Here is a 20883-nt window from a genome sequence, read left to right on the forward strand (position 1 = left end):
TTTAAAATTTTATGTGTATGGGTGCTTTGTGTCTGTACGTATGTGCATGTATGTCTGTGCACCATGTACATGCAGTGTCCATGGAGGCCTGAGGAGGGGGTTGGATTTCCTGGAACTCGAGGTACAGAGAGTTGTGAGCTGTCATGTGTGTGCTGGGAATTGAAAGGCAGATAAGTGCTCTTAACGGCCAAGCAATCTCTCCAGTCCTCTCCCCAACTGTGAACATTTTGAAACATGAATTTACCCAGAAAATATTAGAAACATAAGTCATGACGTCATTTACTGAGCTACAAACCATTCTGGAGTTACATATGGAATAATTTTGTTCATTTCATACAAATGTGTATGTGTACATGTTTGTAAAGGAGCCCTTAGTATAAGAAACACAAGCAGGAGTTTTAATAGTTATCTGTAGAAGTAGTGAGTGTGTTGTTTAATCCAGAAGATTGCACGAATCTCTCCAAATCACCGGGGCTTTCCTCTCTCGCCATAGGCGCAAATGACGACTAGCAGTCTGTCTTGAGAAGCCAGACATTTTATTTCATGAGTCACAATGGTGAGTGCTCCAGGAACTTTGTATTAGGAACCGTTTATTCCACACAATGGCTCTATGGTTTTTTTTTTTGTTTTGTTTTGTTTTGTTTTTTTTTTTTTTTTTTAAATCAGGACTAGAGTAGCATTGTTAACATCCACTCTTCTTGGCATAGATTTGAAATGAAATTTAAAAACTCCACATCCTTTGGTCCCGTTCAGCAGAAGACACTCCTCCTCAGTACTGGGTGAAGTTGGCTGTGATGTGCTCATTGTTGAAGGGAACGTAGTAAGCAACTCCTGAAAAGAGGCGGAGGGCCTGTCAACTTCTCATGCCAGGACATCAGCCCATTGAGCTGGTTAGAGGGTAAGATCATCATGGGGAAAGGTGGCAGAAATATGAATTTTGGATGTTTAAGGATTTCTTTTAAAATGCTTTCATTGTCGTTACTTTATTTGTGTGTCTGTGTGTAGGTGCATGCGTGTGAAGGCCAGAGGGCAACTTGTGAGAGCTGATTCTCTCTTTCCATCATGTGGGTCCCAGGAATCAAACTCAGGTCACCAAGCCTGGTGCCAAATGTCTTTACCAGCTCTTGCTAGCCCTATTTAGGTTCTTTCTTTAAAAAAGATTTATTATTAATATTATTTTGTGTGTGTACGTATGCATGTACACGTATGCTCACTACATGTGTAAAGGTGCTGGTGGAGGCCAGAAGAGGGACCTGGGATTACAGGCTGTTGTGAGTCACGTGATATGGGTGCTGGGTCCTCTGCAAAGCAGTTGCTGCTTTTAACTGTGAAGCCATCTCTCAGGTCCCTAGGATGGGTGGTGGGCTGGGCACTTCCTGTGCTCGCTCACTCTTTTCCTTCCTCCCCCTCCCTCTTTCTCTTCTTCTTTTTGGTAGATGATTTATTTTCCGCTTGTATTTGCTTTTTATCTTGCTTTACAAATGTCTATGGATTTCTCTTTTACAACCTTTAGATTTCCACTTTATGGAGCATGTCTTTGGGGGTAAGCCCATAAGTCTCTTTTCTTTCATGTAGAAAATTTTGTTAAGTATTCTCTTTGAAATGTTATCTTTAGTATTAGAAGACTTATCTGGCACCTAGGAGCCATGCAATAAATGACACAAAGTATTTATGAAGAATCTCACTTAGTTTTGGAAGATTTTGTAAGAAACAGGAACGGCATTAGGCTGAGAACCTTTCATGACAAGGATAGATGGTATTGATATCTTTTATCTTTTAGGTATTCTGGCAACAGGAAGTAGGACAATCTCACACCAGAATGTTTTTGAATCTGATATCTTTACCTTTACTGTACTTGCTCCCAGAGAAAGGAGCTATAAAATGGAAATGCCACCTTGATCTCAAAAAATCATTCTGAAATTTTAAAGGTGGTGGGAGAAATGACAATAGCAACAGCATTTTGAACACATACTCTACAAAAGATATTGTAGTTAATAATCTTGAACAATTTTTTCCTTATTCCTTCCTTCCTTCCTTCCTTCCTTCCTTCCTTCCTTCCTTCCTTCCTTCCTTCCTTCCTTCCTTCCTTTTTTTTTGGGACAGAGTTTCTCTGTAGCTTTGGAGCCTGTCCTGGAACTAGCTCTTGTAGACCAAGGCTGGTCTTGAACTCACAGAGATCCACCTGCTTCTGCCTCCTGAGTGCTGGGATTAAAGGCATGTACCATCACCATCTGGCTTGGAATAATTTTTCTAATCCTTACAACAACCCAAGAATTGGTATTTCCATGTTATAGCTATAGAGACTTATTCCTTACTTGTGTACTGTAGGTTATGACTACGAGAAGCGCTTTCTCCAAAGCCTGTTGCTGAAGTTCATGAATTCTGACTGGCCAGGCATTCCTATATGGGAGATGGCAAGTAAAACAGCTCTCCCAGGGTAAACCTGGAGAATAGAGCCTTCACGATACAGCCCTGACCTCCTGTGGCTCTGGATTTACAGTCCTCTTCATGCTAACTATCAGTGCCTGGTCAACATGATCCTTAGGCAAAACCATGCCTCGGTGCTCTTGAAGTGGGAAAATGTTTTAGCATTTGTGCAAATCTTTCAGAAATATTCAGGTTTTGCTGGAGTCTGAGTTTCATTCTTGTCATGCTTATCACATAAATGCAGTTACAGACACTCCTTTTGTGAGGGACTAAACAGGCGGTGAGTGCTGGATTTTTGCCGAAGCTGTATTAAAAAGCTCATGTCCTCAAGTTTGGAAACCTGGACTTGGTTATCTGTTCTGTCAGATTCTAGTCTCGTGTTTTATACAGGTCCCTTTGACATCTCATGGTTATATAATATTCTGAAATATCTCTTGCATTCTAAGAGACTGGAATTTTTGCTGGACCTCGCTGCCAGCTTTAATAGTACAAATTGTGGTCACTTAAGACTTAAGATTGTTATCTTACTAAGTACTCAGCCTATTTGCTTAACCTCCTTTTCTGAGAACAGTGTAAGAATCAACATACTTGCCTTGAATTTCCCATGTAGTCAACTTTTACAGCCTAAGATAATGCATGGCTATAATATTAAGTTCTTAAGTTATATACTCTTGCCTGCCTCTCACCCAGAACAATGCACGCGTATCGTTTGCTGCAAGCACCACATACAGAAGTTGAAAGCAACTTCCTAATCCTACCATAAAGTCTGAAAGCAGCCATTTATGAAATCGGAACACTGATGTTTGTAACACCGTTAAATGTTTCTGTAAAGTATCCCATTCTTTCCCCATGTGACACTCTTTGTGCTGTTCAATAAAGACAGAGAAAAGCCGTATGTGAAGGACAGACACACAGCCATATAACAGACACACAGGCAGAGACACATGACAGATACACAGCACACACAAGCCACACAGATCGACAAGACAGCCCTTTTCAGGCAGGCACAGATTCAGACCCATGCAACAGAAAGACAAAGGATGGAAGACGCAAGTCTGATGAAGTGGAGAATTCAATTCTGGACTTGCTCTCGGTGAGGTGGCCCCAAGGGGAAGTACCTTTATTCCTTTCCTTAATGCTACACTGACGCATTATTGGTTACTTGGGGTTAATCACCAGCGTATATAGTTCCCATCACATATCTTGGATTTAGTTATATTCCTGTAAAAAGAGTCAGTAATAATTGTGGAGTGTTTATTTTATGACTATATATGATACTCAGTTCCTATGTATACCCTTATTATAAGCACATACAGTTTCACATTTACCAAGTACATTAAAGAATTAGTAAATGTAGCCTTCCAACTGGAAGAAAACCACATTCCTTTGCTTTCCTTACCTTCCTCCAAAGGTGTTTTGCCACTAAGGAGCTCCCAGTATGTCTTCTGGTTCGCATTTTCAGCAATATTGTTGATAGAATAGACCATAGGGCCCCAAGATGTCATTTTGGTTTCAAATCTAAGAGTAAAATGTAAGTAGCACCACTCAGTTAAAGTCAGGCAACAGAAGGCAAGATGGAGGGATGGATGGATGTTCAAGTGCTTTACAGAGCAAATAAAAATAATGTTCAAAAGAGAAAATGCAGTTGACTGAGTTTAGAATCATGTCATTTAAAATAGAATTTCAGTTAATAGATAAAGGAGTTTTTCTTTATATTTTCACTTGAGTAGGTTGATAGGAAGTTTCATATTTAGATAGTCATGTTTTATGGATATGTTATTTAGAATGGACAGTTTAGTTTGCACAGTACATGTTTGCCAGATTCCGTGTGTTTATTTCTGTTTGGTGTGGTTAGAACTCCAGACTAATGGGTACCTTCATGTGTGTACAATAAAACATTTGTACTCTATATTACATACATCTCCATGACTCAGAGTCCAAGGTTTTCCCCTATAGAATATTGCATGGCAATAAAAGGAGTAGCCGTCATAGAGGGCAGTGCACATGGGGATTTTGGGGATGTATTCTATTATCGGTCAACTTTAGTGATGTCCAGATTCCCAGAGGACCGTATACAAAGAACCATGGGAGCTGGTGCCTTGGGCCCCCATAGGTACCTGCACTCATGTGCACATATGTATTCCTCACGTAATTACAATAAAATAAAATTAAAAACAATAAGGACTCAACTTTTAAAGAAGTGTATGCCAGCCTATGAATATGGTGAATCATAACTGTTTACACTACACATAGAAAAATCCACCATATTATTAAATAGCTGATTATATTGTGGTTGTGGGGGCAATTTATTCTTTGTGTGTTTTTTTCCTCTCCAAGTTTCTATTATGTATCATCTGTTATTTTTATATTTACAGATGGAAGAAAAATCAGGCAACATTAAATGCTGAACTTGTAAAGCATATCCAGAGGGCTTGGGCATTAAGTGTCCTCCTTTCTTTTCCATGAATTGGCATGGTCCCTTGACTCCTAAACTGTGATCTCCCTATCTTCCTTTGTTGCTTCCTCTTTTTGCAAATAGTTGACATTTCCCAACATTTTATTCTCCCCTCTGATCCATTTCCATATTCTACTCTTTCCTAACAGGATAGTGGGTAGAACATGAGTTTCAAAGACAGTCAAATCCATGGTTAGCTCTGAACTCTATTAGTTACATGTTATGTTATCTTAGGGAGAGAGAGCAAGGGTGTAGGGGAGAGAGGAGGGGAGAGAGGGAGGAAGGGAGAGGGAGAGAGAGAGAGAGAGAGAGAGAGAGAGAGAGAGAGAGAGAGAGAGAGAGAGAATATAGGAATTTGAGTCAGGTTTGTGGACGGCAACCATTGGCACCACTCACTTGAACATGGAGTTTTTGCGCTGTGCTTCTTCTAGGACAGCAAGTAGCACAGATCCACTTTTCACACTGACCTCGATGGTCACATTGAAGAGCAGGTCAACCCCCCTCAGCTGATTGTTTATGGTGTATATGACATTAATGTTAGATGCTGATGTGGGGACAGGGGTAGGATGGTCAGTAAGAGTTGGTGGCACTTCATGATCTGTGAGGAGCAAAAAAGGCCCAGTTTATGAAAGATTTTGGTGTTTGACTTATGGATGCAAAAGTTACTGTTATTGGGAACTCATTCCAGAAAATATTTCAAGAAAATAGTAACCTTTAGGTTATTTAACAAACGACTTGGACAACTATTCTGGAATCCTGGCAAGGACTCTATGTTAGACTTGTGATGTCCCTGGGAAGCAGCTAGGGAGTGAGGCTAAGGTGGCAATGTTTCAGATGATGGCAGTGTGTTTACTTGAGTTTGGCTCCTGTAGACTTGGCACTGAAGTCTGTGAGGAGCTTATAATTTCCTCCTGTCATATGAAGCTAGTAAATGCAAGAGGAAGGATTTGATAAGGAAAGAAGAACTGAAGGAGTTGATTTCAGAGACTTCTTCTGGAGTGACAGAAGTTTTAGGAAGGCTCTGTACAGGCAGTCTGAATTTCAAGTATTTCAGTGTTGTATTTGATTGGCTACAAAGTGTTACAAAGTAACATGTAAGATTTCTACGTCATCCTGTTGGTGTTCTGTGAATGTCAGGCTGTCATTGTTAGATCCTGAAGGCTTGGGTGAATTTCATCTATGCCGTTTAAGCCCTCCAGATAAAAATCAACAATTGGTTATTAGTCTTCTCTCCTTCTTCCTTCTGCTCGTTTTGTTTTTGTAATGTGGATGATGTTGATTTCTATTTAATACTGATTTTATTACTGTAAAGACTGTAGCTTTGCCTATATGTCTGTCTTCCGATGTTATAAAGAGCAGATAAGACATGTGTGATGTTTGGCAGCACATTTGTCAAATTCATGAAGCTCCCTGTCGTGACTACAAACAATCTACCTTCTTAAAGTAGGTGTTCAGTATGAGTAGCTGAATTCTGAAGGCTAGGCACTTTGGCTGTGTGCTAGTACACATGATTGGGGGTTGGAGATAAGTCATCTACCTATCTGGGATGAATTGACAAAACAATCATATGCCACTCAGCATCAAACCACATGCCACTGTACTGTAAGTAGCAACTTTATGACATAAAAAGGGAGGTCATTGAAAAGTTCTTACCAGCACCACAAATTACTTGGGGCACGTCTAGGTAAGTCTTGCCTTTCAAAGAGGGGAGAATTTGAGCAATGGACATGGGGTTTTCGAATTTGCCCTGCTTAATCTCATTGAGTATCCCATTCATGGTCTTCTCACAGTCCCACTTCTTGATGGGTTGCTCAGGTGTCACCGAGAGAGCCTAAGAGAGAGGGGCAGGCATGGGCAGAAGAGAGAAAGAGAGAAGAGCTTAGGTATGGCAGGGAGTTGGCTCTTGGGGGTTGAACTTGATTGCTAATCATTATGCTAGTCCAAACTGAAGCAGCACAGGGTTTGGAATTGCATTTATCCTCCACAGTGTCAGTCCCATGATGGAGAAGGACTGGAGGTGTAGTGTGGAGGCAAGGCATTTGCCTCACATGCATGAGGTGTGGGCGAAATCTTCTGTTTAACAATAACAAACAAGATGCTATTTAAAGAAATAAACAATGTTGGGGCTGGAGAGATGACTCAGTGAGGAGGAGCTCTTCCAGAGGACCTTGGCTTGGTTCCCAGAACCCACACAACAGCTCACAACATCTGCAACTCCAGTTCCAGGGGATCCCCCCTCCTCTTATGGCCTTGCCCTCTTATGGCCTCCTCAGGGATTGGGCATGCTTATGATGTCTAGACACACAGGTAGGCAGAACACCCTATACACATAAGACAAAATAAAAGAGTTAAAGAAATAAACACTGATAAATTCTTTTAAAAAATAGCCACAGAAAAATTATCTGGTCAATGACTAGAGCCAGAAAATGCCGCTAAGATGGCTGGATTTGTGGACAGTATGTAGATATGGAACAGGAATAACAAAGCAAACCACAGAAGGCACTGCAGTCTAGGGCAGCCTGGACTGGCACATGCGGTAGACTGTTTTTGATTGGTGTTGTCAGGTACACCTTTTGGTGGCCTCCTCCCAAAGCCTGTGTCTACATAGGCCTGTCAGTCACAGTTTCCACGACCCTGGCCTTCGGATGGAGTCATGGCTGGGTTTCACTGGACTCCTCGGGAACAATGCGTGGTGGGTGCCTGCACCAGTCAGTCCTTCCCTGATACTCCAGTACTGAAAGAGAAAACCATTTCTCTTGCTTGTGTATTTCAGTTGGGGCTTTATGAGGAAACACCAAGCTGTCATTGACCATTTTACATACCACACAGCAGGAGAGACTGGGGGAAACCAGTGATGAGAGACAACTAATGGTCCCCGATGTCACCATTTGATCTTTTTATTCTGGTCATTCTTAGAACCACTTCATCTAGCCTTGGACACACCCAGGTATGTGAAATGTTAAATTTCCATCTTTAAAAGTGAGCTTCAGGGACTTGCAAAATGAGTCTGGGTTAGCACACCAAGCAATCCACTTATTCTTGTTTAGTTTTCTATCTTTGGGGTAAATTAGAAAGTACGAGTCCTGCTTGTCCTTCGAGGGCCTATCATTTGAGGGTCCAGTGGCCAAGTGTGGAAGAGAATTTTGCAAGACATGATGTGGAAACTGTCATTGCATCCTCCCTTCCTTTACAGTTATGCCAACTAGAGGCACCAAGTATGGTACTGGGCTTTGTTGGCTAATGACAAATTTGCATGAAACTGGAAAGAGAAACTTGGTGGCAGAGGGAAGTCTGAGATGGCTGTTTCAGCTAGGGAAAGCCCTTGAACATTTGTGACAGGTGTGGTCACCCTGATAACTTTGGCAAATGCAGACCATAACTCCCATCGAGGCCGCTTTACAAGGTGGTTTGGTCTAAGAAGCACCAGGCAGATACTCCTTAGCAGGCAGGTAGGGAGAAGTTGTGTGCCTTAAGTAACAAGAAATCTACATGGTAAGTGGTATCTGGATATGGATGAGGTCTTACCCTTTGATAGGAAAAGCTTTTATTCTCAGGTGTAATCTACCAGAGTGTACCTAGAAAGTGATAAAATCCAAACTGGAATTCCTAAGCGGAATCAGCAAGGTAAACACTTGTGCACTAAATCTGTTAACCTGTTTAATCTGGCACTAAAGCAATCAAAACTTCTTAGACAAGGTTAAGCATGTGACCCAACCCTGCCAAACCCAGGTTAAATTCATTCTTCAGGTTGCCTGCTTCCTTCAGGAATTTCTAGATGTGAGTTCTGGGTACGCTTTTGTATGGTTCAGCTGCGGGAAAATGGTTTTGTTTCATGACAGAATTCCAGTGACTGAGACGGAGAAGCTGGCTTTGCTCTTAGTCTCCCCCACCTCTGGTGATTTGTCTTCACTCTTAGCTTGACACTGACTGTTACATACACTGTGTGGACTCTTCTCTAGTTTTAGTGTGTGGAGGGAACCCACACCAGTATCTCTTTTGCTCTGGGAGCTGATTTCCTTGTAATGTAGCCGAGAGCTACACAAAGCTTAGAGCTGACATTGTAACTCCAGCCCTCTCCCTTTCCTGGGGTTTCTGAGGTTGGGAGTTCATGGTGCAATTTTTCTCTTAATTTCCCAAGATATTTAGACCATTAATCTCTCCTTATGGACTAGAGGATTTGACTGCTTGTGACTCTGTCATTTCTGATTCTGGTTGTTAAGCTCTCTCCACCATCGTGCTTTCCATAGTGGATGCCGATTCTAGTCACGGGGGCTGGAGATGGTGGTGGATTGGGGGCTGCCAAGTAGCATCTTTCCTAATCTAAGCCTGGAGATATGTGAGGGAGGCATAAAATGAATGCATACTCAGGACTCAGCTTCTCAGACTCGGCTCCACTGTTTACTGGGTGACTTTTATTATTCATTTGTGTGTGTGTGTGTGTGTGTGTGAGAGAGAGAGAGAGAGAGAGAGAGAGAGAGAGAGAGAGAGAGAGAGAAAGAGAGAGAGAAAGAAAGAGTCATCTTTGGATTACTCATGTTAATCATTTTAAATACAAGCCATTTTTTTGTGGGTAAGGTTAAGTAGGAGAGAAAGGACACTTTCCCGGTAAGTTTGAAGCAGAAAATTTCATGAATATCTTTTGGAAGAGCTACTCTCATATCAGTATGTGTGCACCAGACTTTCAATAGTGTATGACCGTTATTTATTGGTAACAAACCCTCAAAATTCTTGATTTGTTTCACTTTTTCCAAGAAAGAAGAAGAATTCTTTTAGGTTTATCTTCATATTTTATCCATGAGCTAGCATATACCTGCATTTTGTTAGCAGAGAAACTAAGGCAAGGTAGTTAAGGAATTGACCCCAAATCACACTAGTTGGACTTTCGCAGGCATGTTAGTAGACATGAAGTCCCTTAGTCCTACAGTTCAGGCTTGTTATTCTGGCCTAGATTAGGAGCTTATAGGATGCATTTACCTGCATAGCAAGGCCAGTGCTGTAGGTGTCTCCAATGATGCCATCCGCGTTGACCCTCAAGCTGATATCATCCACGAGAGCCTTCAGTGTCTCACCGAACAGCTCTCTGTAATCTTCCTCAGAGCCTACAGGAATCCTGTTGTACATGCAGGTCAGGGCCAAGGTTGCTACCGCTCCAGTATCTGGAAGGCAGAGGGGAGACAGACCCCACTACAATCCCCACCATAGCCAGTGTTCATCAGTTGCTCACTGTGATCTAGTTACTGGACCTCCTTTCGTTCTTGGGACCACCCGTGAACAGGACCTATTAGTATCTTCATTTAAGAGATGAGGAAATGGGAGCTCAGAGCAGTAAAGTAACTGCCCAAGGCCACACAGCCAGTAAGCAGCAGTAAGCAGCAGGGCCAGACTTTAAAATAAATGAACACAGCTGAGCAACTCAGACTTTAAAGCTTTCAGTAGTGTAAATGACAGTGTATTCAGTTCCACTTCTCTCATCTTGGTGTTGATCTTCACCTCAGTGAAGGCATTTTGGTCTTCCCAGCACAGCGGTCTGTGGTTCATGCCTGTTTTACTCAGTCAGCATTCTGTGTCATGTGTGTGGTTCCTGGGCTCTGTGCATCCATCATAGCACTCAGCGCAGAGACTTTTCGTTATTTGCATGTGATACACGTGTGTGGGCCAAATGGGCAAGTTCTGACAAGACTAGAGCAAGTGAAATGCTATCGAGAAGGCAGCTTTCATCTCACCGCCTTTCCCACTGGAAAATCTCATAGCTCCAGTAAGAGTGACAGCGTTATTGGCACCCGAAGACAAAGTCCACCTCACTTACTGAGCTGACAGAGATGCACCAACTGGTGTGAGGCTCCAGGTGGAGAGGAACCAGCTTGTTCTTGACCCCCAGGAAAAATTCTAGACTGTATCTACCTGCTTGTCTGACAGTGCAAAGAGAAAGCTCGCTGTTGAGGTCTATGGAAGTGGGTGAAAGCCAGAGAAGATATGGCTTCGAGAGGGGCAGAGGACGGCAACAGTGAGTCCATGCAGGGGCTCAACAGAGGACGATCATTACACACAGCAAGGCTAACAGAAGGAAAAAGCATCACAGAGGAAAAGATTCATTCATTGGCATCCCAGTGTGGGTAAAACAGAGGAACAAGAAGTTCTCTCGGTCGGTTCCAGAAAAATAGCTGTTTGTAGGAAGGGTATGTGGATGGAAAAAGGAGAAACATCTTGAAGTTCAGAGTCTGGGAGAATTGGTACAAATTAAGGAGTGCAGGGTAGGGGTGAGGCAAGACATTTATCTCCATTTTATTTGAAAATAACTTGTGACTTTTGTGACCGGTTTATTGTCCCAGTGGAAGCCTGCCCTTGACTCATATGTCCAATAAACATTTGTTCAATGTTTTCCCTGCACCCACACCTGCAGGGCTCAGCTCCACCTCCGTGGAAGGTTCTTCCTCTTTACTTCCCCCTCCATCACCACCTCTTGCCTACTGCGACACTGATGCTCTCACCTTGGTCAGTGTCTGATAGCCTCAACTTACCCACACCGATGGAAGACTCCCTCATCAGGTTCTTAGCGAAGCGCACTGCTATGGGTAAGGTTGCCTCTGAGTTCTTCTGGCACAGTGCGAGGATCGCCAGACTGGGCCCATAGAAGCCCGAGGCACCATCACCCTGGCCTCAGAAGACAATAGAGAACCGTCATTAGATCGATACTTACCACACTGGGGACATTTTGAGTAGCAAAGACCAGGGCTTTTAAATAGAAATCTCTAGAAACCTGTCTCCATAAAAAGAGACAATATTGGCAAAGGATGACATACATCAGTGTTTCTCAGAGGAAGAATGTTATCTGGCACCTGAAGAGGGGGGGCAGTGCTGGCTCTGGGAGGATGGTGGCTACCCGGTACATGCATGGGGAGTTGGCTTCTCTAGCTCGTTTTGGCTGAGAAGTGAGTCTCTCGCTGGTGGACTGTCAGAGCAGAGGTGGCCTTGTGTCTCTTTCCTGACTTTTCACTTTTCCCACTTCCATAATTTTCCTTTCTGGGTTAAAAATTTGCAGGAAGGATCCTGCCCTTACTCTCCCCTCCCTCCCCACGAGGTCTTACTTGAGGGTGTCCAGTTCTCCATTCTCTTTAGCAGAGTGGGCACTCTGCTTCCAGGGTCCCGGCATGAGGAGCTGAGAGCCATAATGGTGAGGGCGAGCTGCCCGCTTGTCAGGTCTATGGAAAAGAGAACAGAATGACGATGGCAGGCATTCCCAGGCAGAGCGCCCCCAAGGACTAGACTGAGTATTGCACTTGTTTTTTAAACTTCAACTATTTATTGTTATTATTATTACCGTGTTTGTGCGCGCATGTGTGCATGCATGTGTGTGTATGTGTGCAAGCCACAGCACACATGTGGAGGTCAAAAGGAATCTTTGTAGAGTCAGTTATTCTTCTAACATTTTGTGTATTCTGGGGCTCAAGCTCAGATCATCGAGCCTGTGTAACAAGTGCCTTTACCCACGGAGCCACCTTACTAACCCATTTTTCAGCTGCTGCTCACCACCTCCCCCTTTTAATTTTTGAGGCACTCTGTACCCACGACTGGCCAGAGCTCACAGAGATCCCCTGCTGAGTGCTGGAGTTACAGGTGTATGCCACCATACACAGCATCTCCCAGCCTCATATCCAGAGCCTCAAATTCAGGATTTGGGTTTTAAGTAGTGTACTCACGTTATTTTGAAATCTCTCTTTTCCAAAAAAAAAAAAAAAAAAAAAAAAAAAAAAAAAAAAGAAATATGGAAATAAATCTTTGAGGAAACACTGAATCTAGTGTTGTCTGTGTGGCTCAAAGACTGTATAATGAAACTATTTTGCATAATTAACATATGCTAAGAAAAGAATTCCTGCTGTCTGTTTAGAAAAGAAAGGAGAAACCCCACGAAAGTTTGGAAACATACAGGCAGAAAGTGAACCTTAAAGCAGTCATGCGAAGTGAATAGACCCTAGACTTTGTTGTTGCTGTCACTGTCGTTATTGTTTTTGTCCTTAGAGGGCAAGGAAAGTGGCATCCAGTGACTTGTTCATAAGCAGCAGATTTGAAACCAGAAGCCCCTGCTTTCTGCACTGAGTCTGGAGCTCCCTGTGCGTGCCTGTCCTCCTCCATGACAATTCTGATGTCACATACGTTACATCACGTCTGCGGCTGTGTAGGGAAAGGTGAATGAATTGGAGCGGGTGATGACATAGACCCGGGGTCTGGGGGGGCTGTGTGTGGAAGAGTCAGGCTTTGGGGAGGGCTCCAGTGTCTGACCTGCACTGTCAGTACTCATGAGCTCGTTAGTCAGGCTCTTCTGGGCCTCCGGACTGTAGGTGCCGGCCAGATTCATGGCAATCAGGATGCTGGGGTTTGGGAAATCTGACCTCATCACCGAGCGCTCCATGAGCTTCTGTAGGCCATCGACCCAGGGCTGCTGTTCTGGGGGGACAGCTGAGAAAAGGAGAGTCACTTGCCACACCCCCGCCCTCGTTCCTCATCCCTCATTCCCCCGAGTCCTCATCCCCTTTCCCAGAAGTGTGATTCCTTTGTCTTTTTAGGTCGTTTAGCAGAAGACTTGAGAGTCTTGAGGATCGAGTGACGGAAGAGAAATGCAGAAAGTGTCAACATTTCTCTTTAGAGGCTCCTTTCATCTCCAACAATCTCTATCTTTGAAGTGATTTTTTAATGCGCTAACTTTAAGCAATACAGCTCAGAAGTATTTAACATGGTTTCTCATCATTGCCTAGAAGTCACTCATTTCTTTTGCATTCATTTCCCTCTGCTCTTCCATGAAGAATATTGATGACTTGAGGCATGCTCTGCTCAGCAAATATTCAAACCTCCTGTGTGGTCATAGTTACCACTAAGTATCTCTCTTGTTCCAGTAACCAACATTTCTGCATCATAATTCACTCTCTCTCCATAAAAAGTGCATTGACTTGACTCTCAGAGAATTAGGCTAGGAAGTCATGAAAGATGAACATGCTGCTATCCCTGACTTATGCCCACCTCTTGAGAACTCCTGTAGTGGTTGCTGTTCTACCTCTTTCCCATCAGTAAAACTGTGCCTGAGATCACTGTCTTTGCCATCGGAACAATCACCATACTCACAGCAAGAGCTTTGGGCTCGGGTGCTGGTTCCTGCCACAGCCCAGAGAACCTTTAGAAGGTAGAGAATAAGCCAAGCCATGCCACACTTTCTTGTGCTGTCCACGTCTCCCTTTCCACAGACACCAGTATTTGCTAATGAAGTATGCCTCTGTCGTCTCTTACTTTTGTAAAACAGTCTTCTCCAGACCCAGTCACTCTTAAATACCTATGCTGACCCCTCCTACCTTGTTGTAACTCATTCCCATTTGCCTATCTGAGTTTGCTTACTGCATAGACCCTCCACGGTGTGTAAAGGTGACTTCCAAACAGCAGAATGATAGGAGAACCAGAGTGTTGGATAATGCAGCAAAGATAATGAGTATCTCTTAACAAATTCTTGAGTAATTACAGGTAGGAAATCTGACTAATCTGTGAATATAGACAGGACTTCTCCTAGGCCAGTAGTCTCCTGTTGCTTATCTGCAATGATTTCATTAAGGTTTAGGTGTTTGGTAGGCACTGGCTCATTTCACTGTGCAAGCACCCTTTGTAGGCTCTTTGGTGGAAATTCGCATTCAGGTAGATATGCTGACTATATGCATTTGAATCAACCTGGACCTGGGTTCCAGTGAAGATTACTTGAAATTGTTTGATTTTTAGATAAAGAGTGGACTTCAATTTTGTGGAAATTGTTTTGTTTAATTTTGTTTCTACTACTCAGGGATAAAAGCAGATTCTGCTATGTAGTAGGGCTGCTAGTTTGTTTGTTCCTGGCTGCTCAGCCCTGAAATAATCACACAGAAACCATATTATTTACAATACTGTTTGGCCAATAGCTTAAGCATATTTCTGGCTAACTCATATCCTAAACTAACCCATCTCTATTAATCTGTGTATCACCATGGTGCTGGAGAGGATCTGAGAGTTCTACATCTTGAGCAGGCAACAAGAAGTGGGCATGACTCTAGCATATATGAGATCTCAAAAGCCCACCCCTACAGTGACGCACTTCCTTCAACAAGGCCACACTTACTCCAACAAAGCCACCCTTCCTAAGAGTGTGGTTCCCTTTGGGTGCTATTTTCTTTCAAACCACCACATTAAGGTATTAGAAACTGTACCCTCAGTGAACAACATGAAGCATGCAGTTTTTTTCACTGATAGAGTTACACTGTATAGTAAGGTGAGTTCCCCTCCTCACAGAACTGGAACTAGCATCTGGAGACTCCAAGGGACTGAGTCTTTCCTAAGTTTTAAGTCACTGCACTTAGGAGGAGATCATCAACACAGAGGCTTCAGTGTTAATGATGTCAGTCTGTCCATCACTCCTGAGGCTCTGCAAGGCACTGGCCTCCTTCGCAATTACACTTTTAACCACTTCTCTTGCTGATTCTGTCACAGCCATGGAGATCTCTCTTGTACTACTCTCCTTGAAAACTCTAGCTAACTTGTACTTTATGTCCCTTCTTGCCAAGGAGATTTTTCCAAATTAATTTCCTCATGACTCCTCACTTTTTTTCTCCTATCTACAGAGAGGGGAGGTTCCATATGATAATAAATGTGGTTTTTGTTTTCTGGGGTCATTGATTGCTGGCTCATATTTTGTGTCATTTAAACATGTTTGTGTTTATGTTTGGGACTGAGTTTTTTTATTTTCTCTTATTAACACAACTGACCGTATGTTTTGGTTTTCCCACAATAGTTCCTCATTTTAATGGTCTTCTTTAATTTCTTTTTCAAGTTAGACATTATGGTTGTAGATAATTTTAGGGCTAATATGATGATGGTGGAGAGGCAACAGAGAGATGTTGGCTGAAGGGAACTATGTTTCTGTTTGTGAGCTCTCCTGACCACATAACAACTACAGAACTGGCGGTGATGTACTGTTCAAGATTGCTCACAGAATAAATTTCAGTCTCATTACAGAAATAAAAAGGGAGGTGGTGGGTACACGAGTGAGCTTGATTAGTCACACCGTTGTCTACATGCTTAGAAACAATATCTCTTCTATGTAGTTGATTACAGTGTGTACACTCTTACCAGTATTCCGGGAAGTAATATATTTTTCAATCACACCACTTACAGTGAACAGTAATGTCAAGTCTTGTAGCTGGAGGTTTCTCTCCCATCTGCCAGTTCCCAAATAACTACTCTGAGACTTAATATTAATTACAAACTGTTTGACCTATTAGCTCAGCTTTATTGTTAACTAGTTCTTACAACTTAAATTAACCCATTTCTATTATTCTATATTTTACCATGAGGCTTGTGTCTTGTTACCTCTCGTCTTGCTTTTCTAGCATCTGCTACTGTATCCTAGACTATGCTTTCTTTTTCCCTTTATCTAGGTGGGATTTCCCACCTAATTCTATTCTGCCTGGGTATTGACCAAATCAGATTCTTTGTTAACCAATGGTAGTAAAACATATTCACAGAATACAGAGGGGTATACCATATCAAAGTCTTTGTGTCTTTGTTACCTTTAACCATTAATCCTTTAAAATTTTGTTTTTTAGTTAGTGTGCAAAATGAATTTCAAGCTACACAACAGTAACATATATGCACTCTGCCTCGGTTAGTCCCATGCAGGCTCCCTAGTTGTCAGTTCAGTCTCTGTGTGCCCCAGTGAGCCCAGGTTATTTGATTCTGTGGGTTTTCTTGTGGTGTCCTTGACCCCTCTGTCACCTATAATAGTTTCTCCCCCTCTTCCATAGGATTTCCTAAACTCCTGTAGGTCTGCATCTGTTTCCATCAGTTGCTGGATGAAGCCCTCTGAAAGCAATTGGGCTATGGTGTGGGACAATTCTGTATTCTGTCAATTATGTTTTAAATAAATGCTGATTGGCCAGTAGCCAGGCAGGAAGTATAGGCAGGACAACCAGACAGGAAGTAGAGGTGGGTCAGTGAGAACAGGAGAATTCTGGGAAGCCCATTCCTCCCCAGTCCTGTCCCAACCACAGAAGAAGGAAGATGTGATTGACCCATTGAAAAAGATACTGAGCCATGTGGCTAACGTAGATAAGAATAATGGGTTAATATATGTTATAAGAGTTAATTAGAAGCCTGAGATAATGGGCCAATCAGTTTATCATTAGTATAGACCTCTCTGTGATCAACAGGGAGAACATAATGGCCTCCTGAACAACACCTCCCCACCCAGCAAAGGGTAGCTCAGCTGGAGGGGCAAAACCATGAGTTTTCCAAAGTTAGGATGGGATCAGCCTGGGAAAGACAAGAGCTGGAACAGCTCGGGGTGAACACGTCACCCTGTCATTTCCCAGGGGGATAAGCATTTCTTCTCAAGGTTTATTGATGGTTCTTCACGCCAGTTAAGTAATCCATGAGCATTTTTGACATATTAAGAACAAAGCCAGACTGATATATTACACCTGCTCTTTAAAATCTTGGAAAAGGGCCCATGTTCTGTAAATAGCTCTGTACCCAAGCTCCTGTGTGCAACCCTAATGAAACCCATTGCATAATAAACAGACAAACAGAAAAGACATGAAAAGAGAACTAAGTGCAAAGAGGAAGGGGACAAGAGTGAGCAGTGGGGTGACACATGAAGCACTGTGGGCGGAATGATCAAAATACATCATATACATACATGTAAGTGTCACATGAAATCTGTTAGAACCAAGAAAGAAAATAATTCTCAATCTTGGTGTATATTAATAATATATGAGGGCCTTTAAACAGTCCTGAAACCCGACCTTCCCCTGTCAGTTTCTATATTAAGTGGTCTGTGTGAGGCTTGGATATTAGTGTTTGCTGAAAATTCCTTCAGGTGACCCAAACCTGCAGCAAAAAATAGAAATCACTGTTTTAAATCTAGAATTAGCAAACAATCTTAAACCCCTGCTTTTGTAACATGCCATATAACTCTTCCCAGGACCTAAAACTATAAGGCAAGCAATTTTTATACATTTAGAAGCCTATGAGTTATGAGATTTTATACTCATAATATGAATTATACAGTAGGAAACACAGGAAGTATAAATATCAGGAGTGAATCTTTAGCCATTTGAGGTTGCTATACCTAGAAATCCTTTCCCATCACAAATTGCCTTGAGCAACCATCCCAGCTATTCCACATCTGTCCCTCTGTCAGCCCTTCCAGGAAACCCCTCAGTGCAAGAAAACTCAGGGGCAGTTGGTTATCCTATGAATGAGGTTCCATTCCCTGACAGACTCTGGTGCAATGGCTGCCCTACCTTTGACCTGTGTGAGGAGTCTGGAAAAAAGGCAGAAGGAAGCAAATGAAAACTCTATATACACTATTGCTTTTTCTCTAGTGTCACTGGCACACAGGACTGCGGTTAATAAAAGGGAAAATTGTCTCAGAAGCTATGCAGGTGAGTCAGGATGCAGGGGAGGAGTCACATAGAAAAGCAGGTGGGGGCTTTTATACATTACGTGTGTACGAAGCAGGCTGTCACAAGCTTAAATTATCCCTGAAGAGGAAAGCATTCAGGTTTTGCAGGGTTGCTGCTTCTTGTTTTATTTATTTTTCCTCGTTCTTAAGACTCACTTTGCCCATCATTTCTTTCTTCACCTTGTACCAGTATTTCCTTGTTCTCCTCATTCTCCTTCAGGGGAGCTTTTTGTGAGTGAACTGTATCACGAAAGGCTGCTAATGGTCTTTTCCGTGGTGTCAAGGATCTTTTGAGACTCGTGCAGTATTTAGAAAAATTAAAAAAGAGAAAAATAGATAAATGATAAAAATGTAGGGTTTTTTTCTTTGTGGTAACTTTTTCCAGAATAGCAATAAGTTAAATTTATGATCTGCCTTATAGGATATAACAATTTTCAGGGTTTCATGTGTAGAATATCACAATGAGCTAAGTGTGGATCCAGCTGTCCCTCGTATTAACTAGGCCCCAGCAGTTCAGTACTAATATGACTAGCCCAAGGCTGACCAAGTCAAATGTCTACTGCTCCATGCTGTCTTCTCTACAGTAAGCTTTCTTAGCTATATTCTGTATCTCTGCATGGTTGACTCCAGATAGCTTATACAGTGTTAATGTGTAAGAGAGAATCCATAGCTTTTGCTTTCTGTTGTGGCCTCCTTTTCTTATTCTTATTTTTATTCAGTGTATAAAATAGTAGGTTTCATTGTGGTATTTTTGTTTATGTATATCACTGTACTGGTATGGATAACGGTCATATTCATCCCCTCCTTTGTGATCTTTTGAATGGAAATTGTTTTTAGGACCCCAAAGCTGTTTTATACAGCATAGGAAATATGGATCTATCTATCTATCTATCTATCTATCTATCTATCTATCTATCTATCTGTCTGTCTGTCTGTCTGTCTGTCTGTCTGTCTGTCTGTCTGTCTGTCATCTATCTATCAGTGTGTGTAGGTGCATATGCATGGTGTGCATGTAGAAGTCAGAGAACAGCTTGCAAGAGTCTGCTCTCTCTACCATGTGTGTGCCTGGGTTCAGACTCAGGTCTTGAGGTTTAGTGGTCAGATTTTACATTCCTGAACCATCTCACCAGTCCTTGGATAGATATTTTTGTTGCCAGTATGATCATTTATTCACTTTCAGGGTATACCCTTCACTATATAGTCATACACTTCTTTTTCCTTTAATATTTTGTCCATGTTTTCATTTAAATTTACATTTTTTTTTGGTTTGGAGAATTTTGTATGTGAGTCATATATTACATCCTTTCCACCCCTCTCTCCCCCTTCCAAGTCCTCCTGTGTTCCTTCTCTACTCTTTCAAATTGTGGAAGATGCGTGGATGGATGGTAAGAACTAGAGGGAATGGATATCTGACAATGAAATATTGTTGGTCAGAATGATGGGGCCATTTCCAGAATGAACTTGTAGCAGTCATGACCGCATACCCAAGGCCTGCACATGACCAAATCAGTCCAAACTCCAGTGTGTATAAGGAAAGGAAGGGCTCGTGAAGTCCCACACTTAACTGAGGACTTATTGAAAAAGTGTCACTTTTAAGAAGCCCAGAGTCTAGAGTCTATATTTATCTTATCTTGGTATTTCTTGGTTTCTATATTAAATTCATTGAATTTATTGAAAACCAGCCTTTTAAATCCACTTTCCATCTGTGCCAATTTAATATTTATGTGATCACAGATAAGTCCCTTAGCTTCTTTGAGTCTCAGTCTTCTTATCACAGCCCTTAACCCTGGGGTCTTTGAGTTCCTATACACAGGGCACTCGGAACAGCACCTGGTCATAGTACACAGTAAGAAAGTAACAGCCGTTTTTATCTCACTAAGAGCTGCCAGTTCTTGTCTTTGCCTGGAGTCTGGTGAGTGTGTTGGTTAACATTGTCTTTTCCTCCCTGAGTCAGCTACCTAATAGTCACCGGGGTCTGCCTTCTGGAGCAGTCTCTTGCCTTCTGCCCTTACTAATTCATCTCAGGTTAACATTACCACAGTTTGTTTTGAAATCTGTGTCTGAGCATTTGCCTTTGTCCCTGTCATTCTTTGACTCATTCTTACCCTGGCCCTACAGAATCATAAACAGGACCACACTGAAAGAAAATAAATTATCAGGGAACACAGGTTGCAACTACATCTTTTAGCTTGTAATCTATGAAAATAAAAATTTTGAATTTTTTGTTCAACTCCACAGTTTAAAACTTTTACACATTCCCATTCCTGCTCTGTTCACTTTGGATAAAAATCAAGACTTTAAATATGACAGCTAAATAAGTTTACTTCGCAGACTCTTTAACTCTCACCTGTTACTTTACTGGCTTGTACATTGTGCCAAAAGCATGCTTTCCCAAGCCCTCCCCCACTCCAAATACTTTCCCCTAGGGTTTTACCTAAGACCCCATCTTAACATTTCTCCGACGAGATTATCGGATTTTGTTACTGCCATTTGGCATAATGGTCTAGGCTTTCTTTCAGCAAATATTTGGCAA

At 42.2% G+C, this 20883-nt stretch overlaps 1 protein-coding gene across 2 annotated transcripts; it reads right to left on the reverse strand.

Moving 5' to 3' along the window:
• Positions 1-517: 517 nt before the first annotated feature.
• On the reverse strand, positions 518-14172 carry Cblif (cobalamin binding intrinsic factor). Of its 2 annotated transcripts, none has more exons than XM_057777028.1 (9): positions 13997-14172; positions 13160-13336; positions 11968-12081; positions 11401-11538; positions 9857-10038; positions 6536-6713; positions 5279-5480; positions 3827-3945; positions 518-831 (listed from the first exon to the last, which is right to left on the reverse strand). In XM_057777028.1, the coding sequence occupies exons 1-9, from the start codon at positions 14073-14075 to the stop codon at positions 770-772; spliced, it is 1251 nt and encodes a 416-aa protein (XP_057633011.1). In that variant the 5' UTR covers positions 14076-14172; the 3' UTR covers positions 518-769. The 2 variants fall into 2 exon arrangements, with proteins under 2 accessions (XP_057633011.1, XP_057633012.1); XM_057777029.1 differs by lacking the exon at positions 518-831 and adding an exon at positions 3584-3648.
• Positions 14173-20883: the final 6711 nt, after the last annotated feature.

The sequence above is a fragment of the Chionomys nivalis genome, chromosome 8 (assembly GCF_950005125.1).
Source record: "Chionomys nivalis chromosome 8, mChiNiv1.1, whole genome shotgun sequence".
NCBI classification, from domain to species: Eukaryota; Metazoa; Chordata; class Mammalia; order Rodentia; family Cricetidae; genus Chionomys; species Chionomys nivalis.